This window comes from Miniopterus schreibersii (assembly GCF_964146895.1).
Source record: "Miniopterus schreibersii genome assembly, chromosome: 1".
Taxonomy (NCBI): Eukaryota; Metazoa; Chordata; class Mammalia; order Chiroptera; family Miniopteridae; genus Miniopterus; species Miniopterus schreibersii.
This window is the reverse complement of record NC_138101.1, coordinates 194,562,745-194,579,185: the sequence shown is the minus strand read 5'-3', so window position 1 is coordinate 194,579,185 and position 16,441 is coordinate 194,562,745. Positions and strand designations below refer to the sequence as shown.

At 43.4% G+C, this 16,441-nt stretch overlaps 1 protein-coding gene across 4 annotated transcripts in view; it reads right to left on the bottom strand.

Moving 5' to 3' along the window:
- Window positions 1-2,652: 2,652 nt before the first annotated feature.
- Window positions 2,653-16,441, bottom strand: part of UNC79 (unc-79 homolog, NALCN channel complex subunit) — a gene marked incomplete at its 5' end in the record, with an annotated part of 151,041 nt that continues 137,252 nt past the window's right edge. For 3 of the 4 annotated variants that reach the window (XM_081144714.1, XM_081144715.1, XM_081144716.1), the window contains 4 exons: window positions 2,655-3,828; window positions 5,366-5,407; window positions 13,755-13,832; window positions 16,065-16,262. In XM_081144714.1, coding sequence (XP_081000840.1) covers window positions 3,625-3,828; window positions 5,366-5,407; window positions 13,755-13,832; window positions 16,065-16,262 — 522 coding nt within the window. In that variant the 3' untranslated portion in view covers window positions 2,655-3,624. Of the gene's footprint in view, window positions 3,829-5,365; window positions 5,408-13,754; window positions 13,833-16,064; window positions 16,263-16,441 lie in introns of all 4 variants that reach the window. The other variant, XM_081144717.1, reaches the window with a different exon arrangement.

Here is a 16,441-nt window from a genome sequence, read left to right as displayed (position 1 = left end):
ACCACTTGGCCCCAGGTGAGACTCTTTGGGAAGAGATTTGCTGAAAACATCCCGATGTCAGGCAAAATGACAGGCTTGCAGAGATGGGATGCAGTGGAGACTGGACACCCTCGGCTAATGACCAAGTTTTGGCTTCCACGGGTCTTATAGAACTTGCTTCTGAGGGATTGGCTGAAGGAAAAACCAAATGAGCCTGCAGCTGTGAGCTGTCCCCTCACGTAGCCTTCAAAAGGTGGCAGCAGTCTTCCTCCTGGAGGTCTGTAGATTTTGGCACAGTCTCCCAAGCACCACCACAGTCCTCCACCTGCTGAGCTTTCCACCAGCTCCAGGGACAGGTAGATAGCTCCATTGTACAGATACGGAAAAAAGAGGTCTGCAGGGTTTAATAACTTGTCCAAGGTCACCCAAGGAGCAAGAGGCATGCCCACCGTGAACAATCATGGAATCTATGCATTTGCACATTGTGGCTCCTTCCACTTTTGGGAATCTCAGAATGATCTATTCACACTCGGAAACCAATAGGACTCCACGAGGGAAGGAAGACTGAGTCCATTTCTGGGCCCCTCTCCGAGCCAGTCATTGGAGCAGGCCAATCGGGGTCGGGCGGTTTGTGGGAGTCGCGCTGCCCTCTGCTGCTGTCGGGGCTGCCACCTGGGGCTGGTGGTGGGGTAGCAGGAGTCAATATGGGCAGTTTAAGAGCACAATCCTGGGGTCAGCCAGCCTGCGGTCAGTTCTAGCTCTGCCTCTTATCAGCCGTGTGACCTTGGGCAAGAAGCTTTACTTCTCTAAGCTTTAACATAAGAATAAAAATAACAACTGAGACTTAGAGTGCTTATAACGCGCCAGGCACTGCTCGAAGCCCTTTCTTTGCCTTCTTTTATGTCATCATCTCAACCCCCATATGAGGTAGAATGTGTCACTGTCCCCATTTTACAGATGAGGAAACACTAATAATGAAATTTCAAAAAGCCCTGGGTAGGGAAAACATACCCACCCAAAGACTCAGCTCAGGGCTCCTGTGGCCTTCAGCTAGGGTAGGGGTTAGCAGGCTTTCTGGGTAAAGGGTCAGACAATAAATATTTTAGGCTTTTGGGGCCACCCAGTCTCTGTCACAGCTCTTCAACTCTGCTGTCATAGCTCAAATGCAGCCATAGACAATGTGTAAATGGCGGGTTGGGTTGGGTTCCAACACTTTACTGACACAGGCAGTGGGCTGCAGTTGCCCATGGGCTGGAGGGCTGGCCCCTGACCTAGGATAATGGCTTCCCCTCCCTCTTAGAGCCAATCCTGCTAAACATCCACCTGTCCCCTCTTTTCCTGACTTTTTCCTTCTAAGTGGCTGAGTCCCACCTGCTGGAGAGACTGACATAATGAGGTAACAGAGAAGAGAGGACACAGGGAAACAGGGTGGGTGGTGGCAGCACAGGCCAGAGAACCTTGCTGGTCTCCATCAGCCAGTGAAGTGGCGGAGTCCCAGCAGGAACAGTATTTGGGTCAGGCTGGCAGGAAAACAGGTCACAGTTTTCAGAAGCAGGGAGGGAGACTTGCCTGGGTGGACCCAAAACCCCAGGTTGTGACAGGGGATAAAGGAACAGGTCTGGACAGCAGGAAGCATTAGATGGGGGCCCCGAAAAGAGGGCTGAGTTAAGGGCTCGTTTGCAGCTCTTGAGGGGATGCAAATACAAAGGGAACTGAGGCAGAAGTCCATTTAAAGAGCAGGTGAAGAAGATGGGGTCGGAGAAGAAGCTGTGGGTGACTCTAGACCTTGTCTACTTAGGACAGGGCCACGAAGGTCCTGGCCAGGAGGGCTCGGGAGTAGTGAAGAGCCAGGCCTCCAGGCGAGGCCAGATGGGGAAATCAGGTAAGCCTTCACAGGGAGGGCAGCTGGGCCCCTCCACCACCTGTTTCTGTAACCCCTCTAAGAATCCCTGCACAAAAAGAGAATGTCACAGTTCGGCCCCTGCTAAGCCCACTAGGTAGCTCAAGAAAGCCCTGCTGCTTAATCAAATCCATTCAATTCAATAAACATTAGTTAGACACATACGATGTGCCAAACCCTGGGGACGCAGAGACAGGACATGCCCTGAAAGCTGTCACAGTTTACAAGTGAGCTAAACATGCACAACTGACTACTATTCAAGAGAAAACGTTCCTGGGAGCATGACCAAGAAGGACCGGACACAGAACTCTGACTCTGGGAAGGCCTTTCAGGTGTCTGTTAGCAAATAAGAATGATCATTTCTATACTCTTATTATAGAGACATTGGTTCCCTGCAAGTTCTCATAAGAATGAAGATCTGCCCCCTGTCTTTCTAGAACTCATGTGAAACACTTAAACATTCGAGGAATTGTTTTCCCCTGAGAAGCATGACGGTATCAGGCTTCCCAGGAAAAAAAGAAGACTCTTAATAACCAATAAAAAATAATAAAAAATAAAAAAGGAATTGTCTCATGCCCTTAAAGTCCTTCTTAGAAAATGAACTTAAATAAATGTATATGTCTCTCACTCAATGATCTAAAAGAAAACTTGTCCTCTCAATAACTGTATTTTAGCTTTAAGGGAAGTTAGAAGTATTAAAAGTTTAGAATAAATGGTTATCAGGAACTAAACTCTAGCTCTATAAACTGGTTTTAACAAACCCCAGGCTCACAAAGATGATAAAAAATGCATTTAATAGCATGTCAATGTACAGCTTAAATGTATATCAAGTCTTCTTTTAGTCAGTGCATTACAGGGAGAGAGGAGAGAAACGTCACTTGTGAATGTAAGTAGGAGTGCGGATAAACCTCGGTGTTCCCACACTATTAAAATCCCGTTTTAGGAAACGTCACTCCGGGTGACGTGTTCTGTGCCAGCGCGGGGAGTCGACTGGTCCAGTATGCGATCTACAGTTTTAAATTGAATTGTATACAAGTATTAACAAAAGAATAAAATTTATTATTCACAAAACTAAAGTGGTCATCATAAAGCGTACAAGAAAGTACAGCCTAGAACTAATGAGTTGAAAAACTAGTTTTAAAAATAATAAGACTGACTGGACAGTTTTGGAAAATGACATTATAAAACAAAGGAAACGATTGGTACAGTTTAACCACCTAATTTCTAAGTGCACTTTGTAATGGTCCTTGCGAGCTGCCACTTTTCCCAGGATAATGACAAAAAGCTTCGGTGGAGTGTCACTGGCTTATGGTGACGTTTTTGTTTTGTTTTTTATTGCATTGCCAAGAGTGAATTTTAAGAAAAAACACTACAAAGGTTTCAAAAACCCTATTTATTCTCTATCATCAAAAATAGCAACAGGGGGACTTATACAACTTTTCTGTGAGTACCCACCAGTCTATTTTTTTTTTTTTCTTAAAAAAAATAGAAGTTAGTTAAAGAAAAATGATTTGGTTTTTAAAAAATAATGTAAGGAAACACTTAATCAGATAGCCCAAGGAGTCATCAGAAATATGTGTAGCAAGAAAGCTGCGTTGTTGGCCCTCGCCGGCCTTCGCACGTCTTTTACTAAACTAGAATGTACAGTACCAGTATGTTCCCCAACCTGCTTGGATCAAATTGCTTTGTTTTGAAACCCATTATTGCTAAACCAGAATGTTGACGCTGAGAGCCGAGGAGTCCGCTCAGAGAGGGTAGAACTGAGAGGCTGCTTCTGAGGACTGGATCTCCACCTGGGCCATTTTGAAGCGGGTGCACTGCAGCCACTTGCGGAGGGCCGCCAGGCCGCTGCTCTGCGCCGAGCCGGAGCCGGGCAGCGTGCGCAGGCTGTGGTGGTTGACGTTGTTCTGAATGGCCTGGAGGCGAAGCTGGAGGCCCCCGGATAAGTGCTGTGGAGAAAGGGCAAGACATTTCCTTTAGCTTCTTTCTTCCTCCGGTTCACAGTCAACCCAGGGGTGCTGGCCTGGAGGAGGCCAGCTCTGGAATCATGGTGCTCAACACGGGGGTGGGGGCCGGTGCCATGTTTCTAGAGTCACCCCAGCCCGAACCCATCCCAGTCACGCCATTCCTAGCTTGATGCATTCACTGCAACAGGAGCTCAAAGCCGCACCAGTGTATGGGCTGCCACCTATGTGTCCCCCAGGAGCTGTTCACCACACGAGCCTGGTGTGGTGGTGAAGTGACCAGGCTTGGAGACCAGGCTCCCTGGGTTCAAATCCTGGCTCCTCTGTGGACAACTCTAGAAACAAACTTTTTCGGTCTGTGTGTGGATTTTCTCATGGACAAAGTGGGGATAGTAACACTCACCTCCTGGGGTCTTTGTAAGGAGAAATGAGTAAACAGAGGGTTCAGAACGGAGCTTGGCACGTAGTAAATACTCGCTACATTCTAGGTGTGCGTATAACCTCCTGCTCTCGGGTTAATGCACATGAAGAAGCTGGGCTGTAAGATTTTCTGACTTTTCCTACCTTCTCACCAAGTTCCGTGGGCCTCCTTTTAACAGTCCAGCCCATGTCAAATTGCCACAGATTATTAAGCAGGGGAGGGCGGCCTGGAACGCCTTGGGGTGGAAGTACAAGCGCTTTCCACAGGAAGAACAGGTACTGGGCTGAGGTTTTCCCCCACCAGTCCCACAGACGGGACTCTGCGCCTGCAGTCACTACTGACGGCTGCATTTCCCTCTTGGAGTCTGGGTCCCTTGACATCACCCTGCTTCCTTCCTCTAGCATCCCTCCCCGACTCTGAGAAGAAACCCAGCAAGAAGGCTTCTGACTTCTCCCCCTGCCCCGCCCCTGCTCCCAGTGCCCTAACGGGGCCCAGTTCCACACGGAGCCATCTCAACGTCAAGCCCCAGCAACGTGTTTACTAGTCACGGAGCATCTTTGGCCCCACAACAATAACGCATCGCTCAAGGCAGGGACAGGCAGTGGGAAGTACACTCATCCAGTCAGGGCCTCCCCCTTCCTGGCTGTGGGGCTCTGTCCAAATCACTCCCCCTCCCAGCCCTGGCTTTCCTCAAGTGTAAAATGAGGGGGTGGGGCAGGTTCCTGCCAGCTCAGTTCTGTCCTTCATTCAACACTAGCCTTTCTTAATAGAATTCTTCTCATCACAAAATGACAGTTTCAACGACCAGGAAATGGCACTGGACATGCCTGGGGCCAGACTCACTTCAGCCTGCATTCTAGGCAGTAACTGAGCCTCACTCGGACTCCAGGATCCCTCATTTTCATCCTCAACAGTGGGTCCTGCTGTCACTTCAGTCGCAGGCCTCTTACCTGGCCCACAGGGTCTCCTGCACTATGGGCCCCAGAGGCCAGCAGCAGGTAGGCTTCGTCTTTCTCCACAGTGAGTGGAGCATGAAGGAGCCCTATGAATGTTCTAAGGCTCTCAGGAGGGAACGGAGCCTCGTCCACCAGGGTGACTTACCTTGATATTTGACTGAATCATTGGCAACCACATAGGTATCAGCTGTGTGGAGAAACACAGAAGCCTCGTTACAACTGTTCCCCCTTCTCCTGCATAAGCTTCCGTGACTCGAGGGACAGCAGGGCACAATGAATCCCTTTAACGCTGCGAAAGAATGTGGGCCCCTGCTGCGTAGTTACCCGTTACCAGAAAAGTGTCTTTCTATGGCCACACCCTGCTGAGCTGGTGGCATTTGGAGGCTAATGAGCGCCCCCTGAGCGCCTGAAACACACACTTTAGAGTAAATGACCGGTTGTCTCTTGAAAGCTACCAAGCACAGGAAATTAAATGTGCATTTATTTAATTAAATCCTCACTTTCTTGAAATAGAATTTCCTCCACGGATCTTTAGAATTGAGTCCCTGAGTAGCATGGTGACTCTGTCCGTAGTCATTAAGGAAATATCACTGGGAAGCGGTCAAAATGTTTTGATAGTAAAACAAGCACTGCAGTTGCCTGGCGTGATGTGGAAGGTGAGACAAAGCAAGAGTGAGGCGGGCCAGGGTTCGAGCTGGGGGGGTGCACATGCAGGCAAGTGGAGAGGAGGCTCTGAAAGCATGGCTGGGGTGCCTGGCCCCTCTGCCGCCCCTGATTCACCTGTCCCAGGAGGTCCCAGGGTGCCCATTCCAGTGCCTTTGGCAGAGGGTCTCCTCTGTCTGCTCTGCTCTCTCAGAAAATAAGTAAACATTCATGGCCTGGGAAATCCAGACAGAATACAGCGTTTCCGAGAGTGTGTTCCACAGAACTCAAGTTTGGTGGGATTTAAATGGGGAGGGAGTCTATGAACCAGTAAGTTTGGGAATGCTAGTTTCTTTATTTTAGTATTGCTCAGATCTTTAATATGCTAATACGCGTCTTATCATTTTCCCCCAATATTACTTCCAACAGATTGAATTGTGTCCCCTCAAACAGATGCTGTAATCCTTACCCACACAGCCTCCAAGGTGACCTTATTAGGACATGGGGTCACTGCAGATGCAATTAGCTAAGAGGAGGTCATTCTAGAGTAGGGTGGGCCCTAATCCGATAAGACTGGTGTCCTTGTGAAAAGGAGGAATTTGGACAGACACACCCTCGGGAGAATACCGTGAGAGATGAAGGCGGAGATCAACAGCCACGGAAGCCAAAGATCCCACCAATCCACCGGGTGCTTCAGTATGGCCTGGAGCAGACCCTCCCTCAGCCTCAGAAGGAACCATCCTGCTGACTGATGCCTTGATCTATTTCTGAACTCCAGAGCTGTGAGACATACATTTCTGTCACTTAAGTCATCCATTTGTCATTCTCTGTTACAGCAGCCCTAGCAAACAGCACCCAGGAAGCAAATCCCGAGGTAGGAGTGTGCAGAGAGGTGTGGAGGCCATAGGTGCTCACGTGATGCTGAAGGTGTGGTTCTCAGGAGAGTGCCACAAGAAACTACCTTCGAAAAGCAGAGGTGAGGCCTCTTGCCATTGCCCACAGATGATCTGAGATGCCACATGAGGAGATGGGATTTTATTCCAAATTCAATACAACCCCTAAAGAGGGGGGCCCCATTCGCCACAAGCAGACTATGCGCCAGAAAGATGACTGTGGCAGCAGGCTGCAGACGAGGGTGTGGGAGGACATGGGGATTGCAGGCAGGGGCCCTGGTGTGGAGGCGGCCTCCAGTCCGGGTAAGACCGAGGATGGCTTCTGGGATGGAAAGGACGCTGCCTGCAGAGATCATCTATGAGGGTCTGAGGACTAGTTTGCTCTTTGGAGAGAGGAAAAGGTCAGAGAAAAAGCTGAGGTTTCTAGCCCTGGCAAACGGAGGACAGCGGCGCACTGAACACAGTGAGAACCAGGAAGAGAGACTCTGGGATGGGGGACAGTGAGTGTATAAATGACTTTTCTCTTCACTACTCATAGCCATAGACTGCTGGTCTCATTTAATTCATCAAAACACTGAAAAATAATAATAAACTTGGTGAAGTGATAAATTACATTTCTCTCGATGCTTTTGTTCCCAAGGCTGAATCTGGTGGTTGTTCTGCTTTCAACATTCTATTGATGTATATGTATAATCTGCTAATTGGACTTCTAGTGATGTTTACTCCTAAACAGTGTTTATGCTGCAGCCAGTTAATAATCCATTTCAAACGTAAATATTGTGTTTAGAAATGCAGTATGCTGTGTCCCAAAAGATGTAATTGGACTAAAACTCAAAATACCAGGAAATGAAACCCTCTCCCAACCTCCGCCTGCCACCAACACAACAAACTGTAGGATTACACAAGTTGGTGCCACATAGGCTCTGCTCTCTGACATTCTTAACTGGAAAAAATAAACTGGTCTAACCGCTTCCTCCCTGATGTCTGTACAGCAAGAATTAAACCTTTCGGGTCCTAATGTGTAGAGACTTTAGCTGACTATAGACCTATTTGATATGAAAACAGGCCCATATGCCTCTTGATATTTGGGAAATACTTGAACTAACCTCTTGTTAAGAATCCTGAGGGACCAGGGAGGGAATGGGCCAGGAAGTCATGAGTACTCAGACCCTGGTGAACACCTTTCCCAATGCTGTCCCTGTATGAGGCAATCAAGGGAAATGGTGAGGTTGGTCTTAGAAGGGTTTTTACTATTTCCCCATTGATGTAATATGGGACCATAAGATTCTAAAATATACCTACAAAGGACCTTCAGGTTTGTGATCTACAAATCACATGACTAAAGGCTTCAGGTTAAACCTCATTTTTGTTGATAGCATTATATAATCCAGCAGTCATCCTATTTCAGGAATGCTAATTTGACTTATTGAATAGCATTCATTTCAGTTCCCTCTTGCCAGTGGTTCCTACAAAGCTGTCAGTAAGAATTAGATGTAATTTATTTTAGGCTCTGTAATGTTATAATGAAGTTGGTTGGGGGTTTTTTTCTTCTCCAGAAACAATATCTGGAAAACTAAATTGTTTTTCACCAAAATAAAAGTGATCCCTTTTCTCTTATCTTGGTTTATGCTACAGAATAAATTAAAGTCACCCTGCTTGGTTGAATGTATTCATTTTGCTGCATGCTTTTTCCAGGCTTCAAAATCAAAATTAGCTGTGAAACGCTCTCTTTCAGCAAAGATAGAGTAATAAGGACCAGATTTATCATTCTGCCTGAAACAACTGAAATCCCAGATGGAGTATATGAAACAATGGTTTTCAGACATTGAACATCAACAATGCTGGACAGTGGTGACTGAGGGAGAAGAAACAAGGTAAGCCCTACAATTAGCCTAGCCCACTGCCTAGAGAGAGTTTTCAGGCAGTTGCATAGGGAGGAAGAACCCAGGCAGAGCCTGGCAGTCTTTCTGAGTTGAGGCAATGGAGCCAGGTGTCCAGAGAAGCCAATGTGACTAGAGTTTGTAAGGCAGAGTACTGCAGAGGAGAGAGCTGCACAGAGAGAGAGGAAGAACTCTGAAGACCTGTAAAAGGTTCCCCTTGAGTCTTCAGCTGAATACTGACCAGTGAATACATGTGATAAAACTACCTGAGGCTGAAGGAAAAAACACCAAAATATATTGAAGGGAAAAATCCCTACTGATCACATAAGGCCAGCAAGAGTTTGTGTTTCCACTAGTTAGAGTGGAAAAATCTTATAAATCATAGAACATCAAGTAGAGTACTCAGGATATTACCTCAGTAGTGAAGAAATACTAACCCTAGACAAAATGCTGCTCTGATCCCACCAACAAAGCTTAAAAGTAAGTCTCAAAAGGCTAACAAACTAATTCTAAGTAATTTAACTATGTCGCAGAATATAGTTCAAGAATATTTATAAGAATGCAAAACTATCCAGCACCCAAAAACGTACATTCAAAATATCAAGAATTCAATAAAAAATTAGTAGGCATGCAAAGAAGCAGGAAAATGTGACCCATAATGAGAAGAAAAGTCAAGCAATTAGAAAAGACCCCAAAATGACACATAATAATTAGTAGACGAGACTTAAAACAGTTATTATAACTATATTTAATAGTCAAGAAGGTAAAGGTTGAGTAGAGGCATAGAAGAAAATAGTTAAAGAAACACGGCTGACACTTTTCCAAATATAATGAAAACTATACATTCACAGATCTAAGAAGCTCAAAAACTCAAGCACAAGAAACATTAAGAAAACTGCACCAAAGTGTTTCCTCATCAAATGGTTTAACAACATGGTGAAGAGAAAAATCTTAAAATGAGCCAGAGAGGAAAGGCATATTACAGACATAAAAAGAAAAAAGATAAGAATAACACAGATTTCTTACCAGGAACAATGTAAGAAAGAAGACGGTAGAGAAGCAACATCTTTAAAGTATGAGGAAAGACATTCAAACCTAGAATTCAATACACAGCAAAAATGTCTCAAAATGAAGGCAAAGTGAAGACTCAGACATACAAAAACTGAGGCATTCACCAGGAGACCTACACAAGACCCAGTAAAGGAAGTCATTTGGGCAGAAGGATGATGAAAGCTTAGCTCTATATAAGGAATGAAGAGCACTGAAAATGGCAAATAGGAACATGGCAATAATAGCAAATATAAATATATATACATATTTTTTTCTTCACCTGAGGATTTTTTTTTTTTTTAGAGAGGCAGGGAGAGAGAGAAAAAAACACTGATGTAAGAGAGAAACATCTATCAGTAGCCTCCCATACGTGCCCAGACAGGAGATTGAACCTGCAACCTAGGTATGTGCCCTGACCCGGAATCGAACCTGCAAACTTTTGGTATATGGGACGATAAATAAATATATTTTTAAATTTTAATCTCTTTAAGAGATGACTATATTCAATAATAATGTGTGGTTTGTTGTATAACACATGTAGAAGTAAAGTATATGACAATATCGCAAAGCCAGGATGTGGGAAATGAGAGTATGCTATTGTACATGCTTATAGTATACATGAAGTGGTATATTACTTGAATATAGATTGTGATAAGTTAAAAAATATATATAATAAACTCTAAATCAACCACTAAAACATCTAACTAATACAGTAACTAAAAAACACACTTCTAAATAACCCATGGATCAAAAAAAGAAACCCTAAGGGAAATGAGAAAGTATTTTGGGCTGAATGGAAATAAGAACATATCAAAATTTGGAGGAATGCAGCTCAAGCCATACTTAGGAAATTTAGAGCACTAAACACTCAAGGCTGAAAAGAAGAGTTCTCCAATATATGGTTCTCCAGTTAATGATTTCAGCTTCCATCTTAAAAAACTGGGGAGGGGGGGGGAGGAAATTATATACAAATTTTAATCATTAAAAATTCAATCTAAAAGAAGTTAGAAAAAGACAGAATAAGGGACAAAGAACAAATGGGAAATACAGAAAATAAATAACAAAATGATAGATTTAAGCCCAACAATATCACAAAACACATAAAATGATTTAAAAACTCCAATTAAAAGAGATTGTCAGATTAGATTTTTTAAAAACCCCAACACTCAACTATATGCTGCCTATAGGAAATAGACTTTAAATATAAAGACACAGCGAGATTAAAAGTAAAAGGATGGAAACAGACATACCATCTTACTAATATCAAAGTAGCTTTCAGATCAAGAATATTACTGAGGATGAAGAGCCAATTCAAAATCTCAATTTATTAAGATATAATAATCCTAAACATTTATGCACCCAAAAATAGAGCTTCATAATACATGAAGCAAAAATTGGTAGACCTAAAAAGATAATGAACTCCATAATTATTACAATATTCCAATCTTTCTCAAAAATTGATGGAACAACTAAACAGAAGAAAGGACATGGAAGGCTTGAACAACACTATCAGTAAGCTTGCACCAACTGACATAGAAAGCTATACCTGACAACAGCAGAAGACACGCTCTTTTCTAGTGCACACAGAGTATTTACCAAGAGAGACAATATTCTGGGTCATAAAACAAATCTCAATACATTTAAAATAGCTTGAATTATGAAAAATATGCTGTCTAACCACAAAGAAATTAAAATCCATAACAAAAAAATCTCTGGAAAATCCCCAAATACTTGGAAACTAAATAATATACTTCTAAATAACCAATGGGTCAAAAAGGAAACAAAGGGGAAATTAGAAAGTATTTAGAATTGAATGAAAAGAACGCAAAATACTAAATTTTGGAATGCAGCTAAACCAGTGCTTAGAGGGAAATTAATAGCACTAGTCACTTATATTAGGAAAAAAAGTCTTAAATCACTGAGCTCCACTTCCACCTTAAGAAACTAGAAAAAAACAAAACAAATTCAATCTAAAGTAATCAGAAGAAAGAACATAGTAAATCACTGAAACAGAAAAAGAAGAGAGAAAATAAAAATCAAAAGCTGATTACTGTGGTGTTTTTTTAAATCAAAAGCTCACGAAAATTGATAAACCTCTATTTAGACTGAACAGAAAAAAATAGAAAAGTCACCAATCACTAATATCAGGAATTAAAGAAGTGACATAACTACTAATCCAACAGATATTAAAAGTATAAGGGAAAGTTATGAACAACTTCATGCCAATAAAACTGACTACTCTGAAGACATGGACAAAGTCCTTCAAAGACACATACTACCAAAGATCATTCAAGGATAAACAGATCTTAAGTAGCCCTATATATTAAAGAAATTGAATCTGTAGTTTAAAACCTTTCTGTAAGAAAATTCCAAGAAAATTTCAGGAAGTTCAACTGGTGAATTGTATTTAAGAGAAAAATAATACCAAATATACACAAACTTTTTTAGAAAACAGAAAAGGAAGGAATACTTCCCAAGATGCGGAAGAACTGGAATGCTCACACACTGCTGATGTGAATGTAACAGGGCACAACCACTTTAGAAATCAGTTTGTCAATTTCTTTAAGTTATACACCTATCATATGGCCTAGATATTCTGCCTGGTTATTTGTCTAACATGCATGAAAGCATGTCTCTATATAAAGACTTGTATACCTGAATAACACCTTTATTCGTAATAGCTCCAAACTGGAAACAGTCCCGATATCCATTAACCAATGAATGAACAAAATGTGGTATTTCACACAATGTACTGCTACTCAGAAATAAAAAGAAATGACCTACTGATACATGCAATAACATGGATTAATCTCAAGATAATTATTCTGAGTGAAAGAAGGCAGAAAAAAGTATATGTACTAAATGAACCCATTTATATAAAAGTCTAGAAAATGCAAACTAACCTATACTGACAGAACACAGATCAGCAGTTGCCTGGGGATGAGAAGGTGGGGTACAGGGAGTGGGGAAGAGCAGGATTATAAATGAGTATGAGAAAACTTTAGGGGGTGATGGATACGTTCATTATCTTGGTGGTAATGGTTTCACAGGTGTAATATATGTTAAGACCTATCAAACTGTATACTTTAAATATGTATAATTTACTGTATGTAAACTACATGCCAATAAAGCTGTGAAAAATAAAATCAGGTCTGATCATTACCCAAGTGTCAGTCATATGGTTTCTCTCATAGATTTGACTTTTGCTACTATCATTCGAAGCAACTACGTTACAGTGTTCTGATAACAGTCAAGTTTTTCCCTGAAAATGGGCTGCTTTTCTTCAACATTATGTGAGTTAACTTGACAAGTGTCCTTTATTAAAGAACAGAGGCCACCAAGGAGCGAAAGAGCAAGTTATAACGTTCCAAAGCGGTGCACTATGGGGGGTTGGGGGGAGTGAGGGTGGTCAAGATAATGGAATACAGAAGTTGGGGTGAAGAAGGGAGTCCTAAAGAAGAGGAAAGACAGACTCAGCGAGACAAAGAGGCGGGATGATGGGAAGAAAGGAAAGGGGGAAATAAAAAGACAAAGTGGGTACGGAGCCAAGTTCTTTACTCTTTTCCTTTCTGTGTCACGAATGTTTCTAATGTCACTGGATAGCTATTTTCACACACTGTCCAATGGTGTAGAATAGTAGTACTGGAAACTAAATTAATTTATCTTAGAGAAAAGTACCAGCTAACAGGTCAAACAATCACAGACTATTTTCTTTGGTTTTCTGGATTCCTTGGCGGCAGGGGAGGCGAGGCACCTTCAACCAATTTATATTATGATAGAGTCATTTTCAGATCGGTAAAACAGTAACGTTTTAATTGTCTGTGTTGCATGCAATCACAGTCCAACATATTTAACCCACTTAGAGCTGGTCACAGTGGTGGAGCAAAAGGAAAAAATAACATGATAACCATTTAGTGAAGGGTTGGAATGAGCCTGAATCCTCCAGCCCCAACTCTGAGTGTTAAAATTAAATCTCTCTTATTTCCCTCCTCAGAAGATACATTCAAATAAATCCACGTTTGTATTTAGCAGCAATAAAAGAACTATAAAAATCATAAGATTTTCCTACCTTGACAAAAATTGTTGAATTGCATTCTTGCAATGCCTCCATTAAACTAATCACATGGAGACACACCATTTCTACCATCTGAAACAAAACACATGAAAATCAAGTCCACTTCCAATAATATAGAAACCCTGCAAATAGCTGCAGCCACAGAGAATGCACACGCTGTGCCTGTGAGGCCTGTCTGCACGACAGCCACGGGGCCACACATTGTGCCCGTGAGGCCTGTCTGCATGATGGCCATGGTGGCCATGGGGCCACACACGTGCCTGTGAGGCCTGTCTGTATGACGGCCACGGGGCCACACACTGTGCCTGTGAGCCCTGTCTGCACAACGGCCACGGGGCCACACACTGTGCCCGTGAGGCCTGTCTGCATGATGGCCACGGTGGCCACGGGGCCACACACTGTGCCCATGAGGCCTGTCTGCACGACGGCCACAGGGCCACACACTGTGCCCATGAGGCCTGTCTGCATGATGGCCACGGGGCCACACACACTGTGCCCGTGAGGCTTGTCTGCATGATGGCCACGGTGGCCACGGGGCCACACACACTGTGCCCATGAGGCCTGTCTGCACGATGGCCACGGGGCCCACACACTGCCCATGAGGCCTATCTGCACAACGGCCATGGGGCCACACACTGTGCCCGTGATGCCTGTCCGCACGACGGCCACGGGGAGCACAGGAGTGGTGTACATTCATCTCCAAAGCTTCAACCAGAAACTGAATTAAAAGCTCCAGAGGTTTTCCAACTGTCGTGCCTTCCTCATTTATCTCGGGGCTGCCAAGGGAAGTGGGGTATTGATCTCGCTAATCTGCACTGCACTGTGATTCACACCAGAGGATCAATGGCTTTTGCCTGCCCATTTCCAACCGCAGAACTCTGGGCTTCGGTACTAGTCTACATCTCCATCCTTTCTCCAGTTCCATTACCGGGAGGGGCTGTTTCATTTATCGCATATCTGTCTTTGGGTCTTTGTTCTCTATGGAAAAGGTAGTCATGCTTAGGACAGTTCAAAAGTACAGTAGCAATGATATCCTTGCTAATTATAATGTTGTCGAAAATTCCTAAGGCTAGACTTTAAACACTCCAGGGGCATTTTACCAGATTGGCTTACTTGGTTGGAAGAAAATTAATTCATATTCATTTATAACATCATTACAAAATTCATTTGTAACATCTGAATATCAAAAGAGCTTTGAAGGAGATGTATTAATGACATCAAAAAAGGAATGTGTCTCATCTCCAAGTTCTTCTTCAGTGCAGACTCTCTGATCCAATAGATGTAATTATCTCCACAGCAGTCAGAGCTGTCTGTGTGCACCCTAAAATTTTCACATAAGTGTCCTTTAAATTGAACTAAAACATCTCTCCCCATACAGAATTGCCTTATAACATCTGCTTCACTAAACAAAAGAAAGTGCTTCACTAAAGGAAATATAAAATCCCCTTTCCAATTAGAACTGAAAGAAAATATTTCTTAGATTAATTTTCAATCAAAAATTGTTTCTGGAATGCCTTTTGTGGGTGGTGCAGTGCCAGGTTTCTGAGCATGTTGGGAGCAACGTCATAGTGTTCTTCAGTCCCATGCCCCTCGCAGACATGAATTCGACTCATACCCAAGACACTGGCTGCTGCTTTGCCAGCTCAGAATCCTCTTCCAAAGCAGTGAACCAAACTAAAGGACTCCCTTGTAAATTCCTTCCATACACCCTCCAACCTTGACCCCATGAGGACTAATCCAAGTATGTTCAATGAAGTGGGCTCATGCTAACCATATCCCAGATATTTTCCAATAAGTCTGGAGCAGCCCTCACTCGGTGAGCCGACATTAAAATAGAACAGGATTTGAAGACTGGGGGCTTAGGTCTTCATGGATAACTCGAAAAGGTAAGGCTCTTTTCCAGTTTTGAGCCCTGAGTGGAATGAGCACGTATGGTCGGTCTGCTCTTAAAATGCCACAAAAAGGTGACGTAACTGGCTAGGGTTTTTTCCAAAAATAATATGAATCCCCCTCCTAATTCTCTGAATGTATAGCACCACAATAGCTCTTAAAGGTAGGAGTTTCATACACATTTTCTTTGGCACTAGGCAAAAAAACAAAAATTGATTTTACTCAACTGACCTGTTTGCTTTGTGTTTCATCAAAATTCTTATGCGAGTAAAACATCCAGTTCACAATGTAAAAGTTCATCAATCCATTTCTATAATATTACAGCTGAGATCTTTAAGACAGGCAGTGTGAAGGCTGTCAGTAGTTTACACACTTTGAGATTCTAACCAATGGGAAACTTATTCGTGAACTCACCACTTTGTTGTGAGCCATCAGCTGAAGGATGCTGGGTGTCACCCTACTCCAAAACTCTAGTGCTGTCAGGATGGCTGTGAAGCTGAATTCATTCTGATTTTGGACATTTGTAGCTACGGCACTTTGTTCACAATATACGGTCCAGAGCTGAGCAAAGATAAACGCGTGGAAGAGGGAACACATGTGCAGCACGGAGGTCTGAGGAGGAACCAGAGGAAGAGCCGTTACCTCCTAGTGGGCGGGCTGCTCCACGGAGCCCTCCCCGCATGGCTTTGGCCTTCCAAGGCGCACAGCCAGAGCACAGCCAATTCAAGGATGAGAGGCTGAAGGAGTGAGCTCCAGGTTACAAACCCATGATCCATCACCTTGAAACAAAC